A 22248-nucleotide genomic window follows, 5' to 3' on the forward strand; every position below is an offset into this window, starting at 1 on the left:
TGGAGCTCCCTACTCCATCATCTTCTTCCAAAGTTCCCTGTTTTTTTCTATGTGTGTGTTTGTGTAGAATTTTCTTCTCAACTCCTGTGATTATGCTTGACTTCTGTTCCTCATTCAGTGCCCTCTTTTCTTCACACTTTTCAGGTAGGGTTCTGTTTTAACTTTCTGCAGTTGTTTCCCCTCTGGTTTTCTTTTTTTTTTTTTTTTTTTTTCCTGTGAGGCTTTTCTGCCCTGAGTTACTTCTTGCTCTGGGGATTAGGATGTCTCACTCTGGGGAGCCAGATGAGGTCAGTTTAAAAAGTCTGTTTTTTATTTGTGTAATCCAGCAGTCAAAGACAGAATTGAGTGTCTGCACCTCTTGCCAACAGTTCTGCTGCAGTCTCTTTTTTCTTCCTCTTGCGGGCACTTTTGTGTGCAGCTCTCCTCATTCACTTTTGTTTTTCCTTGGGTCTCTATGGCCTTGGGTCCCTATGCCTGGGTATGCGTTGGGTTCCAACTCACTGCTCTGAGTGGCTCTTTGTTGTGCATCTGTGGCCAGGGGGACCTGGGCCCTGCTAACTCTGTGTGACACGTAAGCTGTGCACAGACTGGACAGTCTAGGTTGTAAATTTTTTTCTTCCTTTAATTCAGGGTTTGTGGAATCCTTCTCCTGTCTCTATCATCCTCCAGAGTTCCAAGCAAGTGGGATTTGTGCTTTTGTTTGTTACTAGGAAGAGGATCTTCCAGGGGATGTCTTTTGTTGCTATATTGATAACATCGCTCCCGCTACTTTTGAATTTTTAATCATATGGATTTATTTCCTAATTTAATTAGAAATTATTTCAGGAAACAGAATTTGAGGATCCTCTAAGTACAATTCTGTCCAAACCTATGTGCTTTTTAGAATAGTAAAGATATCCATCATTGTCTCATTTTATGTTTGTCCTCTAATTGCTCTTTATTTCATTAAAGCATTTAAATATTCTAATCTTGTATAGTTGATTACCTAACAAAATTAAAAAAGAGAATTTAGCAATCTTACAAAAGTGTTAGTCCCCTTTTCTAATATGTCACAGAGATGCAATTTTCAGAAAAATAACCATTTGTCAAGAAGCTGAAAATTTTCTAACAAGTTTTTAGTTGATTGTTTTAGGCCTTTAGTTTAATATTTTTCTCAGCTAATGATGCATTTTCTCTTTCAGTGTTTAGCATGAACTGGAATTTCTAGAACCATAAAAGTTAATAATGATTTATTTTCAGTGGTGATTTTAAAAGAAATGTCTACTGTTTCATCAATTATCATGATACTGGAAATTAGGTTCCATCTTGTCACCAAAATAACATGTTATACTTTTTTTTTTTTGGAATAATTTTAAAAATTAAAAAGTTTCCAATTTTGTCAAATGTGCTTTTGATAACTGTTGTGATAATGGCGTTTTTGCTATTTGATCCATTCATGTGAGGTGTATTAGTATAAATTTTCTATTACTGAGCATTCCTTATAATTCTGGGATCAATTTTATCTGGTCATTTTTTATTCAAAAATGCATTTGTGAATATTTTACTTATACTTGTAGGGAAGAATAGATTGTTTTATCTTTGTTTTTGTTTTTTTTTTTTTTTTTGGCCATTGGTTCTATATCAACTACACTTATTTTTCCCTATTTTCAAATATATAATATGAGAATTAACCATTATTTGAATGTTTGAAATAATTCAGCAATGAAGTAATTTAGGCCCAGGTCTTTTTTTTTTTTTCAATTGAAAAAAAAATTACTTCTTTATTAATGTGTTCCATGTTTCTTTACTTATAAGCTCATTGTTTGTTTGTTTTCTAGATTTGTAGAAATTTCCAGTGTGTAAATGCTTCTGTTCTGAATTATGACTGTGATGTTCAGAAAATGTGTCATGGACATGGGGTAGGTAATGTTCTCTTTTAATTTGTTCATAAAATTAATGCTTTTGCTTGATGATGAGAATTCTCAGTAAGGATTAGGTGAGACTTCCCAAGATTTTTAGAATTTGGAGAATTTAGATGCTCAGTAAATTTTTCATTCTTAAAAATACTGTCTATGAATTTGTGTGAATTTGTCCCTTCTCTTGGTTTCCATTCTTGAGCAACATGCATAATAAACAATACTGGTATTTTGTTTGTTTTGAAGGTATGTAATAGCAATAAGAATTGTCACTGTGAAAATGGCTGGGCTCCCCCAAACTGTGAGACTAAAGGACACGGAGGAAGTGTGGACAGTGGACCTACATACAATGGCAAGTAATGCAGCAGAAAATTAGTATGGTCTCCCACCGGCCTAAGTCAGAGATTGGACATGCTTGTGCCTTTCTCTCACTTGCTGCAGTCAGTTCAAAATATTTTCCAATTTGCTTCTGATTTTTTCTTTGAGCCCTCTTGAAGTATTTAGAAGTGTATTATATTGTTTCCAAGTGTTTGGGGATTTTCCAGGTATTTTAGTGTTATACATTTCTAATTTTATTCCATTGTAGTCAGTTTAACAAACTTTGCATGGCTTGAATCCTTTTCTATTTTTTGCAACTTGTCTTATGGCCCAACATATAGTTTTAAGTGTTCTTTATACACTTGAAAAGAATGTGTATTCTACAGCAGCTGGAGGGGTGAACAAGCCAGCTGCATGTTCAGCCCCCCAGCCTCTTTTCTCTCAACACACACACAAACAAAGAAACAAACAAAAAGACCAGTAAGGAGAGCCGCAGGGATGGTCCACCACTCTCACTTAGACTTTCTACATCTATTATAATACCTGAGAACGTTTATATACTTACCCGTGAGCCATTTCAGTCTGTAAGGTCTCAGCAGAATGCCTAGAAGATATTAATGTATCTTAAAAGTGTCCATGTACCTCAGAGCAGGTTGAGTGGTGGGAGCAGTTAAGGCTTCAGCCACTAAAGACTAATATCAGTAGCTATAATGTTTAGGCTATCCATCCCCTCTTCTACCATAGAGTAAGTCCTTTTGATGTTTTCTTCAACCAGTTATAATTGAGCTTCTGTGGTCTCTTAAGTTTTTAGTTAACTTTCTGATCCTTTCTCTCATTTTCTCTGGCTTTGATTCCTTTGCCAGTTGCTCCAAAAATGAGAAAACTCTCCTCTATGTCTATATTCATGCTATAAGTTGGGATGAGACAAGTTTGTTATACTCAGAAAAACCTGTTATACTCTGAGTAAAAGAACATATATAGCCTTTATATAATGCCTCTACAGAAGGATCAAGAAAACTGGGTGTTGTATAAGTGGGAAATTAGTCACCCTGTGCCTGAATGCTTGGCTGGGTAATCACGGGGATTTCCAGACTTCCAGCTGATGATGTGTCATTTTTTCTTGGCTGCAGAGGGAAACAAAACAGAAGGAAGATTTCTAGCTGATATGTTTCATAAGTCCTAATTATTAGACTGAGTCTTAGTCATAGGATTAGAGCTATACCCAGCTTGAGTATATTTCAGAAAGAATGCAAGGCAGCCACAAGTAAAGTCACCACACAAAAGGCCATAGAAAGACCCATCCCAGTAAAGGCTACACTAAAGAGTACGTGAAGGGTTATGCCATGGGCCACCATGCCAAAGGCATCACAGTGATGCTGTATGTGGTGGTAAAAAAGAACAGGAAAATGCACTTAAGATACTATCTATATGGACAAAAATGTCCTGCAACCACCTGGCACACTTCATTGTATATCTAATATTTTATAATATTGGCCTGAGCTTTATCTGCTGGATGGGAAAGTTTTTTGTCTCCTCATTGATGGTCACTACAGCGTGAACCTTTTTGGTGCCAGACTGAATCTCCTGCTTTATCTTGCTGTACTTTCCCATCTCATCAAGGATGGGCCAGGGCTTGATGATCTGAGATTTTGCCATCGTTGATGAGTGCAGTGAACACATGATCTCCAATCATGTTCAGCTTATTGTCAGCCAGAACTTGGATCTTGTCATTCCCCTTGGGTTTGATGGCCAGTCAGTGGCTAATGAGTTTGCTGGACACTCTGAAAATGCCACATGCCGGTTCTACAACTTCAAAACCCAGTATGACTGTAATGTGGATTGGAGGACCACACTGCCAGTGTCCATCCCCATGCTGGTGGTGATTAAAGCAGTGTCTCTGCCATTTACAACATTGATGCAGCAGTGGTGTTTTTTTGTATAGTGCTGCCTGCATCTCTTGCTCATTCTCAAGCTTTTGTTTGAGCTGGTAGATTGGCATATATGTTGTAGCTGGGTATGACTGGCCTGTTGGGATGCCGATATTGGACTGCAAAGCCAAAAGTGCAGGCTAAGTGGGAGCCTCAGTAGGTGATTCTGGGTACAGTGGTGTGCTAAATTGCTTTATATCCTGTGCTGGTATGCAGCACTACATGACAAGTTCAATAGGAGATGCATGGGAGGGTCATAAGCAGAAAGTGATTCAGCCTTTAGTGTGGTAGAGACCATAATCTGGATGTTTCAGTCCTAAGGTATAGGAAGGATATAGTGTACATTTTTCTTCAGTTCCGAGCAGGATCCGCAGGGCTTTCAAAACCCAGTTTTCTGAGTGTTTCAAAAGTACTGACTGCCAAACTTCAGGTCTGATCACCAGTTACATGCATGAAACTGCAACCCCATTCAGTTCTGGCAAAACTAGGTGAATTTTATTGTGTGGTACACAATGACAGCCTGTGGTGTTCAGCATAGGGACATCTCACTACTACTGATCCTTTGAGGCAGACCCTGTATTACTTTTATGTGTACTACCAGGTTTGCAGGATCTTGGTTAATGTTGTTTAAATTACACAGGCTTTCATCTACCCCTATGAACAGAGGGCATATTAGTAAATTTGTGATGAGTTTTGGAGTGTTCCCACCCCCACCCCCACCCTCACCATGCCAATTAGTACGTTAATGGCTAAAACCAAGGTCTGAGAAGGTCTACAACTACTGAATCAACAATGAATATCATCCTGTGAGTGAAGGGGTATATGATGTAACTTGCATGTCTTTCACAATAAAGACAAAAAATGAGGTCCTCTACTTCGTCAGAATTCTTGAATGCAGATACTGTTTGAAACAGCTTTGTCCTTGAAAAATCACAAGGATTCATTTGGCTCAGGGTTGAGTGGCTAAACAATAGTATCAGAACCAGTGTTTTAGAGAACAAGCTCAGACAAGAACAGGCATTCTTGGGACCAGAAGTGTTGGATGCCCAGAAGCAGTTGTTGGCCGACCTTGAAGATGCCATCTCCTCCCCTGGTAGAACTTCCCTGAGCCATCAGGGCTATCAGGATTTGCTGCAGAATGCCAGCTGTAAGGTGGAATCAGCCTATACATGGCCCCAAGCAACATGCTATTTTGCATTGGTAGCATGCAATAGTGAGATTGTTGTTAGGCATCGAAGGCCAAAGTTTCAGTGTCAATGTTGGGATTAGGGTATCATACCCCCACCAAGCCACAGTTTTTCCAAGGGGAAAAAACTGGTCTAGTGAAGCCATAAGGGCAATTCGTAAGGATGTTTTCTGATGATATGTCAGGTGGAGACAGGTCTCTTAAACCATAAAAATTGTCTTGTAGGCAACTTCATGTCCACTGCCACGGCATCTGTAAATGCAGTGGCTGAGAAATATGAAGATGAAAAACTGCCCATACATTTGGCAGGTTTGCTGTCAGTCTGCTTGTGCTTTGCTTCTTTGTTGATGCTTCCAGCTGCCAGTCACTGACTGCAGTGACTGGAAGTCTCCAATTATTAGGACCATGGCCCACAGCTTTTTAGCAAACCACCCAGCCACTTTTGCGAGAAGGGTAAGAAGTCAGGAAATGATGGAGACTGTGATCCCTGAAGAGCTGCGACTGTCTTTCCTACCAGTTTGTCAAGAGTGCTTCCAAGGGCCTTCACCTGTTTTTGTCGTTCACTCCTTGAGGGAGTCCCTTGCCCAAGGGGATGTTAAAAGAAGGTGGGGCACTGCTCCACTTCCCCTGGTTATCGCCAGTACCAGAATCGAGATTGCCATTCTAGTATCTGTGAAGATAGATGCTTTGGCGACCTTTGCTCTCAGAAGACAGTGCAGATGTGATCGGCCAGCATCGTATCCCCATTGATGTGATGATTATCTCTTGGGTTTGCTTAATTTGGGAATGAAGAGCTACTCTGTTCATGGAAATTGTGCCTGGGGTAGCTGCTCACTTGGTCTTCTAGATTGCTCAAAAACTCAGAGTACTGCAGCTTCTAGTGATCTTACCCACTTCTTCTCACAGCTCTTTTTTTTCCTGGGTAAAATGCTCATCCTACTTGGATAATTTGGCCAGCTTGTCTGTCACCTTGCCTTGGATAGTCTGCATTGCTTTATCAAGTCCCTTAAGCTCACGGAGAGTTAACAGGGTATTGTCTAAGTCCCAGGACTGTCTTCAAGATCAACTCTCTCACTTTGGTCTTTTTTCATGAACTGCATCTGAGGCTTTCGTTGTAACTTGTCCCAGGTCCTGCAGTTTAATGTTGTGATTGCCTTAGGAAATAGCTGTGTTTTTTTTTTTTATCCCCATTGCCACTCTGCAAACTCTAGCTCGTTGGGGATGACAATTCCCCCACTGTGCTGATTATTTGTTTCTAGCACAAGGGGTTTGTTGGTACAGGGATTTGTGAGATCAAATTCGCATAAAGTTTTCAACTTCAGCTGCCCATCAACAAACTGAAATTTCAAATAATCCTGGCCTAAGGCTGGTATTTGACCTTTATTGGTTGAGGCATTATAATAGTCTTTAGTGGCTGTGTGCATAAGCTCTTGTGTTATTGCATTTCCATCAGTGGGCTTTATAGTAAGGCTGGTAGTGGGCTTTATGGTGTTCCCTGCATTGATGAGTAGATCCCTGAAGCTCGTCTTTGGTGGTGTTGATGTTGTCCAGTCTTCCTTTGGGCCTGTGACTTGTGCTAAAGTCACAGTCGTCCATATACCTTTGCATATTGAAGAATCGCTCTGTTCCATTTAATACAGCATATTTACCATGGCTGCCAGGTACACATTGAATCTGTATCATTGCCTCCACAAGCCCCTTGGGGTCAAAGGTGCAGGGGTCAAAGGTATGCACCAGTCATTTGTGAGAACAAACAACCTGACTGTAACCAGACAAGGAGCTTCTGGTCTGGTTCCCTAACCTTGGCCCCCATGATGCTGTTGTCCATGGGATTGCCAGCCTGGTGTTCACAATTGCCCATGTAATCGACAATGCCAACAGGATTGTGGTCCATAATCTAGGCCTTGCTGCAGGGAAGAAGACAATATTCACAATCAGTGGCAGTGAGGTCATGATGTCTATTACTGCTGCAGTGGCCTCAGGAATACGGCTTGGGAGAGGTTGAATGCCCAGTATCAGGGCATTGACACCTCAATGGGCAAAAATATCTCTAAGCTGCAAGTTGGTGCCTCAGACATCACAGCAGACAGTGTGACAGTTAACACTATTTCCAGTGCCTATGAGAACTGCTTCTATATTCTGCTCAACTCTAAGCTGCTGGAGAAGGACATGCCTTTCTACCAGAGTGCCCTCAGTGATAGGCTTGAGTATGAGCTGACCATCAACAACTACAGCCAGGTGGTCCATGCTATTGATGATGCGAATTCCAGGTATACCATCAAGAACGTCAGCTTAGAGTATGGCAAGGTCACGTAGCTAGAGCTGGCCCGACTGTTTTGCCACCAGTAAGCAGGCCTCCTTGCTATTCTCTAAGATGGGTCTTGAGGCGCTGTAGGATTGTGGCTAACAAAAGCAACACATTCCATTTGTGTTTTTTTAACATGTCCTTCATGTCTCTATTTAATACATTTGTTTCAAGTTTCTTGAACATATGGAATACTGTTACAGCTGTTTAATGTCCTTGTCTACTCATTCTATCATCTGTATTTTTTCTACATCCATATAATTTTCAATTTTATTGAGATATTTTCACACACCACACAAAACAACCAAAGTATACAGTTACAGGCTCACAGTATCATCACATAGTTGTGCATATATCCCCATGACCATTTTTAGAACATTTTCATTACTCCAGAACAGAAATAAGAATAAAAAATAAACCCCAGTCCTCCCATATCCCTTATCTCCCCCTATTGTTGACCTATTTTATTGGTGTAATAAATTTGTTACTGTTGATGAAAGAATATTAAAATATTGTTGATAACTATAGTCCATAGTTTGCAATAGTTATGTTTTTCCCATATACCCTTCTTTTATTATTATTTTTTTTACATTTGTAGGGGTTCATACAAGGACTTATTCATATTTGTAGTGTTAATTGTTGACATACATGACATTAAACAACCACTTTCAATCAAATCCACCTACAAAATAGCTCTATTATTAATAATCCAAATAACAAGCTACCTTCACCTTTGTCCATTCCCAAACATTTAAGTTCAACCTCGTTAACAATTCTATACATATTAGGTAACTTCTCCCCTTTCTCTAGCTTTGCTGTCTCTCTGTAGGTACCTTATAATCTACATTTTAAGACTCTGAGTTTATATGTTCTAGTTAGTTCATATTAGTGAGATCATAGAATATCTATCCTTTTGTGCCTGGCTTATTTCCCTCAGCATTATGTCCTCAAGGTTCATCCGTGTTGTCACCTGCTTCGGGACCTCGTTCCTTCTTACCGCTGCATAATATTCCATTGTATGTATATACCACATTTTGTTTATCCACTCATCTGTTGATGGACTGTTAGATTGTTTCTATCTTTTGGCAATTGTGAATAATGCCACTATGAACATCAATATGAAAATATCTGAGTCCTTGCTTTGAATTCTTCTGGTTATCTACCTAGCAGCCAGATTGTTGGATCATTTGCAAATTCTATATTTTGCTTCCTGAGAAACCACCGAACCGTCTTCCACATCACCTGCACCATTTTACATTCCTACCAGCAGTGAATAAGTGTTCCTGTATCTCCATATTCTCTCCAACACTTGTAGTTTCCTGTTTAATAGCAGCTGTTCTTATAGATGTGAGATGCTATCTTATTGTGGTTTTGATTTGCATTTCCCTTATGGCTAATAAAGATGAACATCTTCTCATGTGCTTTATAGCCATTTGTATTTCCTCTTCAGAAAAATGTCTGTTCATATCTTTTGCCCATTTTATAATTGGGTTGTTTGTCATTTTATCATTGAGTTTTAGGATTTCTTTATATATACTGGATATCAAACCCTAATCAGATATATGGTTACCAAATATTCTCTCCCACTGATTTGGCTGCCTCTTCACCTTTTTGAGTCCTTTGAAACATAAAAGTGTTCAGTTTTGAGGAGTTCCCATTTTTCTTTTTCTTTTATTGCTTATGGTTTGGATGTAAGGTCTAAAAATGCTACCTCCTATTACTAGCTCTTGAAGATGTTTCCCTTATTTTCTTCTAGGAATTTTATGGTACTGGTTCTTATATTTAGGTCTTTGATCCACTTTGAGTTAATTTTTGTGTAGGGTATAAGGTAGGGGTCCTCTTGCATTTCTTTGGCCATGGTATCCAGTTCTCTAAGCCTTGTTTACAGGAGACACTATTCTGTCCCAGTTCAGTGGATTTGGGGACCTTGTCAAAAATCAATTGAACATAAATCTAAGGGTCTACTTCTGAACTCTCAGTTTGATTCCTTTGATCAATGTCTGTCTTTGTGCCGGTATCATGCTTTTTTGACCACTGTGACTTTGTAATAAGCTTGAAAATCAGAAAGTGTAAGCCCTCTCACTTCATTCTTCTTTTTTAGGATGCTTTTGGCTATTCAAGTCCCTATTCCTTTCCAAATAAATTTAATAACTAACTTTTTCGATTCTGCAAGGTAGGTTGTTGGAAATTTGATTGGTGTTGCATTGAATCTGTAGATCAATTTGGGTAGAACTGACATCTTTTTAATTTTACATTTGCAATACTTTACTACCATCACCACTGTCTATTACCAAAACTTTTTTATCACCCCAAACAGAAACCCTGTCCTCGTTAAATTATAACTTCCTATTCTCCCCTCATGTTGGTCCCTGGTAAACTGATCTACTTTGTGTCTCTAGGAATTTGGTTCATACAAGCACAATCTTGTAATGTTTGCCTTTGTGTCTGACTTTTTTCACTCAATGGGATGTCTTCAAGGCTTACCCATGTTGTAATATGTATTCGAATTTCATTCCTTTTTATCCTTATTCCTTTTATCATTTCTGGATGGTAATCCACAGTATATACCACATTTTGTTTATTCATTCATCTGCAAATGGATACTTGTATTGTTTCCACCTTTTGCCTATTGTGAATAATGCTGCTATGAACAGTAGTGGGAAAGTATCCGTTTTAGTCCCTGTTTTAAAATTCTTTTGGGTATACATACCTGTGAGTGGAATTGCTGGGTCATATAATTCTGTGTTTAAATTGGTGACAAATGTAGGTTCTTTTTTTTTTTTGCTATGTACATCAACCCTAAGAGATAAGGTCCTGGGCATGTTTTTCATGGTATTGTGCTTTCAAGAGTCCCTTTGTATCTTAACATAAAAAGGCCCTCCAGCCAGGAAAGCAGGGCTGTTCTGCTCTTTACGTGGAAGAGGCCCCTGACTGTGTCAGCGTGCCCACATGACCCACATGACAAAGGCCACCCAGTAAATAATCAGCAGCCTGTAAGCTGTTAGGAAGGGCTTTCTCCTACTGGGCTGATGATTATTGATGATGATCCAAATCAGGCTATCTCCTTTTACAAATTAGCCTTCGTAAAACAGAGGTGCAACAGATGCCCCCAAGTGGAAATGCTATAAAAAAGAAACCATTTGGATTCTAAGAAGAGTAGAGAGATCTGTGGACTTGATTCTGAAGAGATTACCACTTCCAGGCTAATCTGTTTGTACCCTTGCAGTAACTCCCCTTTTCTTCTCATGGTTTGAGTAAAGGTTCTGTTGTCTAATGAAGGTAGATATTCGTTGGTCCAGTGTATACATGAGGAAGGTGAGACTGAGGGTCCCCATAATCCTGATGCACGCCTGCCTTTGTTCCAGCCCGATGTTCTGGTCACCATTCTGTGAGACTTTCCTAGATTCTTCTTCTGGGGCCCTGTTATCCCAGGTCTCAATACAGTCCTACAAGTGACGTCTTGATGACATTTAGCCTTCTTATCTATGAACACTGGATGTCTTTCCATCTATTTAGGTCTTTGATTTCTTTTAGCAACATTTTGTAGTTTTCTGTGTGCAGGTCCTTTACATCCTTGATTACGTTCATTCCTAGATACTTGATTCTTTTAGTTGCTGTTGTGAATGGAATTTTTTTCTTAATTGCCTCCTTGATTTGATCATTACTAGTATATAGAAACACTAGTGATTTTTGCACATTAATCTTGTATCCTGCCACTTTGCTGAATTTGTTTATTAGCTCGAATAGCTTTGTAATGGATTTCTCAGCATTTTCTAAATATACGATCATATCATCTGCAAATAATGAGAGCTTTACTTCTCCCTTTCTGATTTGGATGATTTCTATTTTTTTTTCTCACCTAATTTCTCTAGCTAGAACTTCTAGCACAATATTGAATAACAGTGGTGAGAATGGACATCCTTGTCTCGTTCCTGATCTTACGAGGAAGGCTTTCAGTCTGTCACCATTGGTATGATGTTAGCTGTGGGTTTTTCATATATGCCTTTTATCTGATTGAGGAAGTTTCCTCAGTTCCTACCTTTGAAGTGTTTTTATCAAGACAGGATGCTGAGAACTGTTGTTTCATGAATTTTGTCTGCTTTATTGATTGTTTTAGCTGAAAAGATAAATCTAGTCCATATTACTCCATTGACTGGAAGCAGAAGGCAGAACAGTGGAGTTTAGTGATTGTACATCATTCCATTGAGATGTATGTGCCGTAGTTTTACTTAGCTGTTTTCTACTTATTTGGCATTTAGATTGTTTCTACGTTTTCTCTATGCCCTTTTAACATTGAAGTGTGTATTTTAATGCATATGCATTTTTCTCAGTTGACTTTTTTAAAAGGATAAGTTGCCGGTAATGAGATTGGTAGTTTGAAGGGTATTATCTTTTTTATGTTTATTGATGAAAATTGTAAATGAATGACACCTGTGTGAAATGCCACTGTGAATATACTAATTTTAACATCTTTCCAGTGTTTTATGCTTTAGTTAAGTTTAAAATGATGTATCAAGCTTGTTTTAATTTTTCATATTTTAATTTTTGATTGGAATGAATGTTGTATTATGTAATTTTATGCAACTTTTAACAGAAATTTCTGGTTCTTTTACTAACTTAGAATTATAACAGTTTCACAGTTTGCCATTCCTGTTCATATCTACCATATTCTTTCTCTTAAGAACACAGAACAGACAGAATTAATGTTAATTAATAAATTATTTGTTTTTTATTAAAACATTTGTAGGTTTATGGAAAAATAATGCATATAGTACAGAAGCTTCATATACCCCAACACAGTTTTCTTATTTTTAACATTTTGCCTTAGTGTAATAACTTTGTTATAATTGATGAAACATTATTATTATATTTTAAAAACATCCATAGTTTATAGTAGGGTTCACTCTTTGTGTTGTATAGTTCTATGGTTTTAAAAAATTTTTTATGGTGGTAGCATGTACGTAATGAAATTTCCCATTTTAACTACTTTCAAGTATACCATTCAGTAATATTAATTACATTCATAATTTTGTGCTACTGTCACCAACATCCAGTACCAAATTTTTCCATCACCCCAAACAGAAACTCTGTACCTATTAAGCAATAACTTCTTAATTTTAATTGAGACTCTATGAAATTGCATATTTAATTATTTCATATAATTGAAGTCACACAATATTTGTCCTTTTGCCTATCTGGCTTATTTCAGTCAATATGATGTCTTTTAGGTTCATATATTGTAACATGTATTGGAATTTCATTCCTTTTTTATGGCTAAAATTAATGAATTTTTAAAAATTCCAGGAGACAAAATCCAGAGCCTTAAAATAAATAAGATCAATGAATTCAACTACATAAAAATAAAAAGTTTGTATATGAAGGAAAGTATTGTACCATCAGATAAATGACAAAATGAGGAAAATATTTCCAACTAGTAGCATAGAAAAAGCCAATCTCCTTTAATGTATAAAGAGCTTCTGGAATTACAGAAGTAAAAACTCAAGTAGTCCAGTAGAAACATGGCTAAAGTTCTGAGCACATAAATAATTGTAAAGCTTCCTTAAGTATAAAAAGATGCTAAGCTCATAGTATAAAGAGAAAAAGGCAAATTAAAACTATGTAAGGTACCATTTTTTATCTCCCAAATAGATGGAAATGCAGAAGTTTGATAAATTCTGTGGGTGAGACTGTGGGGAACTTTTGTATATTGCTAATTGATGCATTACATTGTAATCTCTGCTTTGATGGACAATTTTACAATATCTTAAAAAAAAAAAAAGGACAAATCCAACATTTCTGCTTTTGGAAAATTATCCTGTAGATATATATTCCTGAACCCATACGATATGATATATGTACAAAGTTATCTATTATAGCATTTTTGGTATTAGCAAATTATTGGGAAATACATATAAGTGTGATACTGATTAAGTAAACTGCAGAACAACTCCCAAATGGAGTTTTATATACTGTGGAGAAAATGAGGAGGCATTCTATGTAAGGTTGGAAAGATATAAGTAAAAAAAAAAAAACAAAAAACAAGGTACAGAACAGTATTTATGGTGTGCTATTTGTATAAGAAAGAACTCATAATAAAAACATATTTTGTTCTTGCTTATATTGACGTAAAAAACAGTGCAAGATTATGTAAGAAACTAATAATAGCGATTGTTTTTCAGGAGGAATAAATGGAGTTGGACAGGGTTAAGGTGTGAGTGAGACTTTTCAATGTATTCATTTTGTATCATTTTAATTTTTGAACCATGTGAAAGTATTACTTACTTAAAAAATTAATGTAAAAATATTTATAATGGATTAGTGTATTCTAGTTAAGTATGAGTTAATGTCTAATTTAATGACCTTCATTATAAATTTTTTCTCTGTAGAAAAGAATACTTCACTGAGGGATGGACTTCTGGTGTTCTTCTTCCTAATTATTCCCCTCATTGTATTTGCTGCCTTTGTCTTCATTAAAAGAGATCAACTACAGAAACGCTGCTTCAGAAAGAAGAGATCACAAACATATGAGTACTTAGATTTTTTTCCAAAATTTTATTAAATAAATTGAACTATTTTTTAATGATGATAGTCATAACATATAGGTTGAAAAATCTTTATAAACAGAGTTCTAGGTTTTTTCTATTATTTTGCTGTCATTAGTATAGATTAAAGAATAACAGTAACTAAACCATCTCTTAAAATGGTGAGGGAAAGGGATTATGGTGACTAGGCTGTATGCTACTAAAAATGGTTCTTAGGGTTTGTATTAGCTAGGGTTCTCTAGAGAAATAGAATCAGCAGGAGATATCTGTAAATATAAAATTTATGAAAGTGTCTCCTGTAACCATGGAGATGTAGAGTTAAAGGTCTGTAGGGCAGGTCACAAGCTGGCAACCCCAATGAAGGTCCTCAGTGAACTCTCAGGAGAGGCTGGCTGGCTGAAGGAGGAAGAGTGATTGTCTCTTCTGAATCCTTCTTAAAAGCCTTCTAGTGATTAGATTGTCACTCATTGCAGAAGACACTCCCCCTAGCTGATTGCAAATGCTATGGATGTAGCCAACGTGGTCATGATTTAATTCCATGAAAGGTCCTCAGAGCAACAGACAGGCCAGCACTTGCCCAATCAGACAACCAGGCAAGTTGACACATGAACCTGACCATGACAGGGTTCATTTTTCTTGATAACAGTTTCTGGTAGTGGGACAAGTAGAACTTTGGTCTATGACTTCTGATTTAGGTTTCTTAACTAGAGATTAAATATGGGGATAAAGATAAAAGATATGAATGGTACCACATCTTTATTTCAGGTATCAATTTTCATAGAAGAATAGTTTTAAAATCTGTTTTAAAAACAGGTTTTGTGAATTACCAACTGTTAAGAAATAGATTTTGACTGAAGAAATTTAGCATCATAATTCAAAGACTTGACATTTCAAGTCTATGTGTTGGACTCTCACACATCCCATGGCTTCAGCTATCATTTCTGATACATTAGTATTAGAATGCAGCATATACTAACATGGATCTTGTAATCAAATTTGAGTTCAGTTTCCAGTTGGTTGTTTTCTAGAAGTATGATCCAGAGCAATAAATAAACGTCTCTGAGACTTGGTTTCCTTTCTCTAGAGAAGGAACATCAATGGTACCTATCTTAGAGAGTTGATATGAGGATTAAATGAGGAAATATTAACATGTAAAGCCCTTAGTTCATTGCTAGCATGTTGTAAATACTTAAAAATTTGTGTGATTATTATTGTTATAAGAATGATTTCCAAATGTGCATATCTAGTCTTGATTGCTCACCTTTGCTTCATTGCACTATTTCTCACTTACTTATTTTCCAAGAGTGTCCTAATGTTAGTTTTAATTGTTAATATATCCTCAAACATTTTCTTTGTCTCACTTCTTCACACCCTTCAGACTGACCAGTCCAGCAGATAATCAATCCAACAATCTGCACCTCCTAAGTTTTTGTTCTGTAGCTACAGCTATCTCCCATACATCTCTACCTAGCAGTCTGGCTGTCACTTTAGCATGCCTAAAATTCAGCTGATATCTTTCTAGTCAACCTCTTGCTCCCTCTGGACCTCCTAATTTTTACTGTGACTACTTAAAATTTTGTGCATACAGCCCAAGAGTGTGCTTTTGCTGTTCTCGGATTTTAGGAATACTTGAGAAGAAAAGTTTGGGAGCACTGGTCTAATTGACCAGATTTCACAATTTCTTAGAATTTCAGTTTCTTCAATTGTAAAATGAGGCTAATAATATTTTCTTGCATTGTGATGATTAAAAATATGTGAAAGCTGTTGAAAATGTCATGCAAATTTTAGTTATCATCACGATCATCATTTCTACTACTACCAACATCATTACTTATTTGGAAAATATAAGGTATATATATATGATGCCATGTAAAAACTTTTTAATCTTTAGCTCAAAAGTAATTATATCTTTCAGATCAGATGGCAAAAATCAAACAAATGTTTCCAGACAGCCAGTGAGTGTGCCTCGACGTGTTACTCCAGTGACTCCTCCCAGAGACGCTGTAAGTTTAAAATGAAAAATAATTTTTCTTTTTTTAAAACTATATTAAGGCATTGCTTGTTTGAAGATTAAAAAAATAATAATGACCACATATACGTAGGTACTAAACATAGGTACTTTCGTAAGACTTAAGTAGTATTCTAGCTGGTCTCTGGGTTAGTTAAAATACCATAGAATCCCTGGTTCATACAACACCAAAGAAGACATCCAGAGATTAAGAATGTCTTGCCTTGTAAGTAAGGGTGGGAAATGACATGAGATTTTTGTTACCACTCTATTTTTTGTTATCTGCTGTCTTTGTGTTTTCAACACATGGTTCTCCTTGAACATGTTGCCAAGGACCTGGTACTCCTGAGGTGGGCCTAATTGTCTCAGAACAGTTAATCCCCTGCTTTAGCCTTTTCCTGTGAGTGCATTAGGGAGCATTAGGATAATGATATGCTTTTACTACATCTCCATATACCCCTAAGCAAAATTTAATATACTATTACCTGTTTTTAAACTTCTTATAATGCTTTGTTATAATGCTGTTTATATAAAAAAGTTTATAATCATAAACTTTTTGTAATGCTGTTTTACACATATACCTGTTTTTCCCCTTCATATCACATTGTTACTTATTCCTGGTGACACATGTAACTTTTGTTCATTCATTTTCACTGCTTTGATATTATTATGCTAAATAAATATAAGACAATTTTTAAATATATTTTTCCATGACTAGATTCTAGTTTTACGTTACTATGAACAAGGCTAAGATGAAAGTTCTAAACATATAATGCACATGTGGAAGATCTAGGACTGTGCTGTGTAATAGATAACTACTGGAAACATGTGGCTACTTAAACTTAATATTGAATTAAATAAAATTAAGAATTTGGTTCCTCATTAGCACCAACTACATTTCACATGCTCAATAGACCATATGTGGTCAATGTCTACTGTAGTAGACAGCACAGATATAAAGCATTTTGAGCATTGTAGACAATTCTTTCAGATAGCACCAATCTTAGGACATATAGGAATAAAAATTACTCATCTGAAAAATATTCACATCATTACTAGAATTGCCAAAATTTCTTTCCAAAAAGGTTATACCCTTAAGTGATTGTGTTATTGGTGGAGTATGAACATTCCTGTTGACCTACATCTTTGACAGCACTTAGTATTGTCAGACTTTTGTATTCTTTCCCATTATGTAGAGATGAAATGATTAGATATCCTTCATCATGTATACTCTATATACATATGTATATGCATATCTATGGAGTTATCCACCCCATTTTCCTTTATAAAAGGGAAGTAAAATATTATGTCCTTTGTCCTCTTAACTTTGTATCTTGAAGATTTTTCCGTATCACTCCATATTTAGGATGGCCACACAGTTCATATGCATGTTAGTTGAAAGTTACCTATATCCTTTTCTTCATCCTTGATACATTTTTATTTTTCTCCACATTCTGGTTGACGTCATCAACTTAATAGTCAAGTGCTGAGACTGGGAAATACAATTTCTCATCTCAAATTTATTTTGTCTGATATTAATACAGTGATATCAGCTTTTTCTTTTTGATTACTATTTGTGTCATATCTTTTAACATTAAACTTTTCTTTTTCCTTGTGTTTTTGTGGTTGTTGTTGTTTTTTGTTTGTTTGTTTGGCATGGGCAGGCTCCGGGAATTAAACCCAGGTGTCCAGCATGGCAGGTGAGAGCTCTGCCATTGAGCCACCATTGCACCACCCTTCCCTTGTGTTTTTTTTTCTCTTTTGCATCGGCAGGCACTGGGAATCAAACCCAGGTCTCTGGCATGGCAGGTGAGAACTCTGCCTACTGAGCCACCATGGCCCGCCTCCTTGTGTTTTAAGTTAACTCATAATAAAAAAAAATTTTCAATCTTTGTCTTTTTACTGGAGACTTTAGTCCATTTACATTGATTATACTTAATATAGTTTTCTGCCATATTATTTTAATTTCATTTTTTTCTACTTTTTCCATTTATTCCCTCCACCCCAACTCCTTTTTAATTATTCTTTTTGGGTTGATTTAATTCCCCTCCTGGCCCATTTCATTTTCTTCCTCTGCTGGTCCTTAAATTAGATACATTATTCCTATTTTTTAAAGATTTTTGTTTATAATTGTAACATGCATGTTTAATGTAAAGTCTAAAATTAAATCCCTTTCTTGCAAACAACATAGGATTAGAATGCTTTAATTTTGAATACCTCCTACTGATTTATATGCTGCTGTTTTCTAGTATTTGAATTCTTTCTTTAAAATCTTACAATATAGATATAATTATTGTATCATAAAATATTTGTTTAGATTTGTGAGGCCATGTAGTAAACTTGTTAAGAGCATGACTGTGAGTCATATTGCTTAGACTGAATCCTGGCTTGTCTTTTTACTGGCTGTAATTTTAGACAAGTTTCTTAACTTCTTCATAATAGTTTCCTCATGGGTAAAATGAAGATTAAAAAATACTGATTTAAAATGATTCTTTTTGAGAATTAGATGGTTTAATATATATATAAGACACTTAGAAGAGTGCCTGGCACATATTAAATGCTCTAAAAGTTTTAGCTTCGTTTTTTTGCTCACCATTCTTTTTTAGTTCTTGCTTCTGGTGTATCATTTTTCCAAAGGACATCTTTTAGAAGTTCCTTAAGTGAAGATCCTTTTGGTAGTGATATTCTCAGTTTTTGTCTGCTTGAAATATTTTAAACTGACAGGTTTTTTTTTTCTTTTTCAGAACTTGGGTTACATTTAGGCTTCCTCTGTAATTTGGAAGTTACCCTTTAGTCTAATGGCTGTTCTAAGTAAATGTCTTCCCCCTCTGGCTGCTTTTAAGATCTTTATCCTCAGAGAATGATTGGTCTAGATATTGATTTTTAAAGCTTCTTTGCAGGCTCCTGAGTCTGATGATTTATGTTTTTCAACAATTACGGAAAATTCTTTGCATTTTTTTCTTTAGATATTGTCTTTGTCCCATTTTCTCTTGTTAGCTCCTTCTGCAGTTCCATCAGACATGTAGGCCTTTCACTGTTCTCCATGTCTGTTCTAGTTTGCTAGCTGCCAGAATGCAACATACCAGAAATGGAAAGACTTTTTAAAAGGGGAATTTAATAAGTTGCTAGTTTACAGTTCTAAGGTAGAGAAAATGTCCCAATTAGAACAAGTCAATAAAAATGTTCAATCAGAGATATCCAGGGAAAGATACCTTGGTTCAAGAAGGCCAGTGAAGTTCAGAGTTTCTCTCAAGTGAGAAGGCACATGGTAAGCACAGTCACAGTTTCTCTCTCTGCTAAAGGGCACATGGCGAGCACCAAGTCATCTGCTTGCTTTCTCTCCTGGCTTCCTGTTTCATGAAGCTCCCTGGGAGGCGTTTTCCTTCTTCATCTCCAAAGGTCTCTGGCTGTGGACTCTGCTTCGTGGTGCCGCAGCATTCTCTGCTCTCTCCAAATCTCCTTCATTCTCCAGAATGTTTCCTCTTTTATAGGACTCCAGAAACTTATCAAGACCCACCCAAATGGGTGGAGACGTGTCATCAGCTAATCCATTTTAACAGCTACTCTTGATTAAATCATATCTCTAGGGAAATGATCTGATTACAGTTTCAAATATACAGTGTTGAGTAGAGATTATTTTACCTTTATGAAATGGGATTTTGATTAAAACATGGCTCTTCTAGGGAAAATGCATCCTTTCAAACCAGCACAATGTCTTTTTTTTTTTTTTTGGCAAGGGCAGGCTCTGGGAATCGAACCTGGGTCTCTGGCATGGCAGGCGAGAATGCTGTTACTGAGCCACTGTTGCCCGCCTCCTGCATGTCTTTTAACTTCTCTTTGATATTTCCCATCTTTATGTGTGTGTGTTTTATTCATAGTAATTACGTTGACTTTACTGTCCTTCTCTAAGTCTCTCCTCAGTATGTCCAATCTGCTGTTTAACCCTTTCATTGAGTATCTTATTTCAGTAATTCTATTTTTCATTTCTGTAGTTCTCCTTGGTTCTATTTCAAATCTGATTGGTTATTTGTCATAGTCTTTTGAAGCTTCATTATAGTTTTAAATATTTTATTTCTTTAGATATATGCAACATACCTACTTTAGGTTTTATCTGATCATTTTAATGTCTGGAGTCTTAGTGGCCTCTGTGGTTTGGTGTTTCTTCCAGCCAACTGTCTCATGGTGGCTTGTTTTTTCCTGTGCTTTCTGACTGTTCTAGTTTGCTAGTTGCTGTAATGCAATGTACCAGAAATGGAATGGTTCTTAAAAAGGGGGATTTAATAAGTTGCTAGTTTACAGTTCTAAGGCCAAGAAAATGTCCCAGTTACAGCAAGTCTATAGAAATGTCCAATCAAAGGCATCCAGGGAAAGATACCTTGGTTCAAGAAGGCCGATGAAGTTCAGGGTTTCTCTGTAGTGAGAAAGCACATGGTCACAGTTTCTCTCTCATCTGGAAAGGCACATGGTGAACATGGTCAGGGTTCCTCTCTCACCTGGAAGGGCACATGGCATACACGGTGTCATCTGCTAGCTTCTTCTGGCTTCCTGTTTCATGAAGCTCCCCGGGAGGCATTTTCCTTCTTCATCTCCAAAGGTCACTGGCTGGTGGACTCACTTCTCATGGCTATGTCATTCTGCTCTGCTCTCTCTGAATCTCTTTCATTCTCCAAAATGTTTCCTTTTTTATAGGACTCCAGAAACTTATCAAGACCCACCCAAATAGGTGGAGACATGCCGTCACCTAATCCACCGTAACAACCACTCTTGATTAAATCACATCTCCAGGGAGATGATCTAATTACAGTTTCAAACATACAGTATTAAATAGGGATTATCCTGCCTTTATGAAATGGGATTTAGATTAAAACATGGCTTTTCTAAGGTCCATACATCCTTTCAAACCAGCACAGTGATATTGGTTGTAAATTCATCGTCTTTAGAACTTTATATGTGGGAATTATTTAAGTCCTGAATTATAGTGGGGTCCAAGTGAGAGTTTTTTTCCTTAATCACATGGCTGGGAGCCTTGCCTATCTTTGATACCTTTAAACTAAAATTTTGGTTGGTGTTTTTTGGGCCATGCAAGTGTTATGAACTCTGGCTTTCAGACCCTTATGAGGATGAATGTGTGGTTAAGAAATCCTCTACGGAAACTAGTTTCTTTTAATTCCCCTTCTAACAGTAATGTGACTTATATAGGCAGTTGTCTTCACTTGTTCTTCCTGGGGACATATGTGTCTTCTTAAGGTTAACCCAATAAGGATATCACTTTTCTGGGGTCTGGGCCTTATATTCAGCCTTCCGTATAGTTCAGGTCCCAGGTTTTTTCTCTTGTGTCTGTGTGGTAGCCAAAACCGGATACTGTGACCTGCCAAGGATGGGAAGATGCTCACACAGGCAAATGCTGCTCCATATTCTGGACTCAGTCATACTTTCTTGATTTTTGCCTTTAAGATTTTTCTCACTTCCCCTCCAACTCAGCCAATTATTTAAAAATACCTTTTAAATATTTTAACCATCATTTTAGATGCTCTATGCTTGAAAGGTTTCTCTGGACATGTGGTCCACTGTTTGCCAATAATGAGCCTGTACCTCATTCTTTTTAATAGCTGCATACCATTCCATTTTATGGATTTGCCATAATTTTAAAAGCAAGTTGTTTCCAGTTTTGTTACCACAAAAAAAAATGCTGCATCAACCATTCTTGCACATATATCTTTATATACATGTAAAAGTATTTACCAGATAAATTCCAAGAAGGGGAATTTAACTGTCCCTTGAAAGAGCTACTTCTAGGGCTTGGTGGAAAGCAATGAAGACAGTTTCTTGCATCCTGTTTTTACAGTACAAGAAAATCATTCTGTGGAGAAATAGTGAGTCACAGAACCCCTGTTTGGTGAAGTGACAAGACTCTGAAATTGCCCAAGCTGTTCTCTAACACTTTGCATATTCTGCCTCTCACAGAGCTTTAGGAATTAGTAGATACTAGAGAATCTCGATCAAGGTCATTTCAGCATTATTTTACTAATTCCATCTGATCTTTGCTGAATTTTCCTAGTGTAATGT

General features: G+C 36.8%; 1 protein-coding gene across 2 annotated transcripts in view; it reads left to right on the forward strand.

Moving 5' to 3' along the window:
* The window catches only part of ADAM9 (ADAM metallopeptidase domain 9), a 188742-nt gene that overhangs the window by 163187 nt on the left and 3307 nt on the right, over nt 1–22248 (forward strand). Inside the window, exons 17-21 of one of the 2 annotated variants that reach the window (XM_077152534.1) lie at nt 1818–1898; nt 2142–2247; nt 14019–14160; nt 16090–16177; nt 17847–17882. In XM_077152534.1, the coding sequence (XP_077008649.1) occupies nt 1818–1898; nt 2142–2247; nt 14019–14160; nt 16090–16177; nt 17847–17882 (453 nt within the window). The remainder of the gene's footprint in view (nt 1–1817; nt 1899–2141; nt 2248–14018; nt 14161–16089; nt 16178–17846; nt 17883–22248) is intronic. The other variant, XM_077152535.1, reaches the window with a different exon arrangement.

Source organism: Tamandua tetradactyla, chromosome 3 (genome assembly GCF_023851605.1).
Source record: "Tamandua tetradactyla isolate mTamTet1 chromosome 3, mTamTet1.pri, whole genome shotgun sequence".
Taxonomy (NCBI): Eukaryota; Metazoa; Chordata; class Mammalia; order Pilosa; family Myrmecophagidae; genus Tamandua; species Tamandua tetradactyla.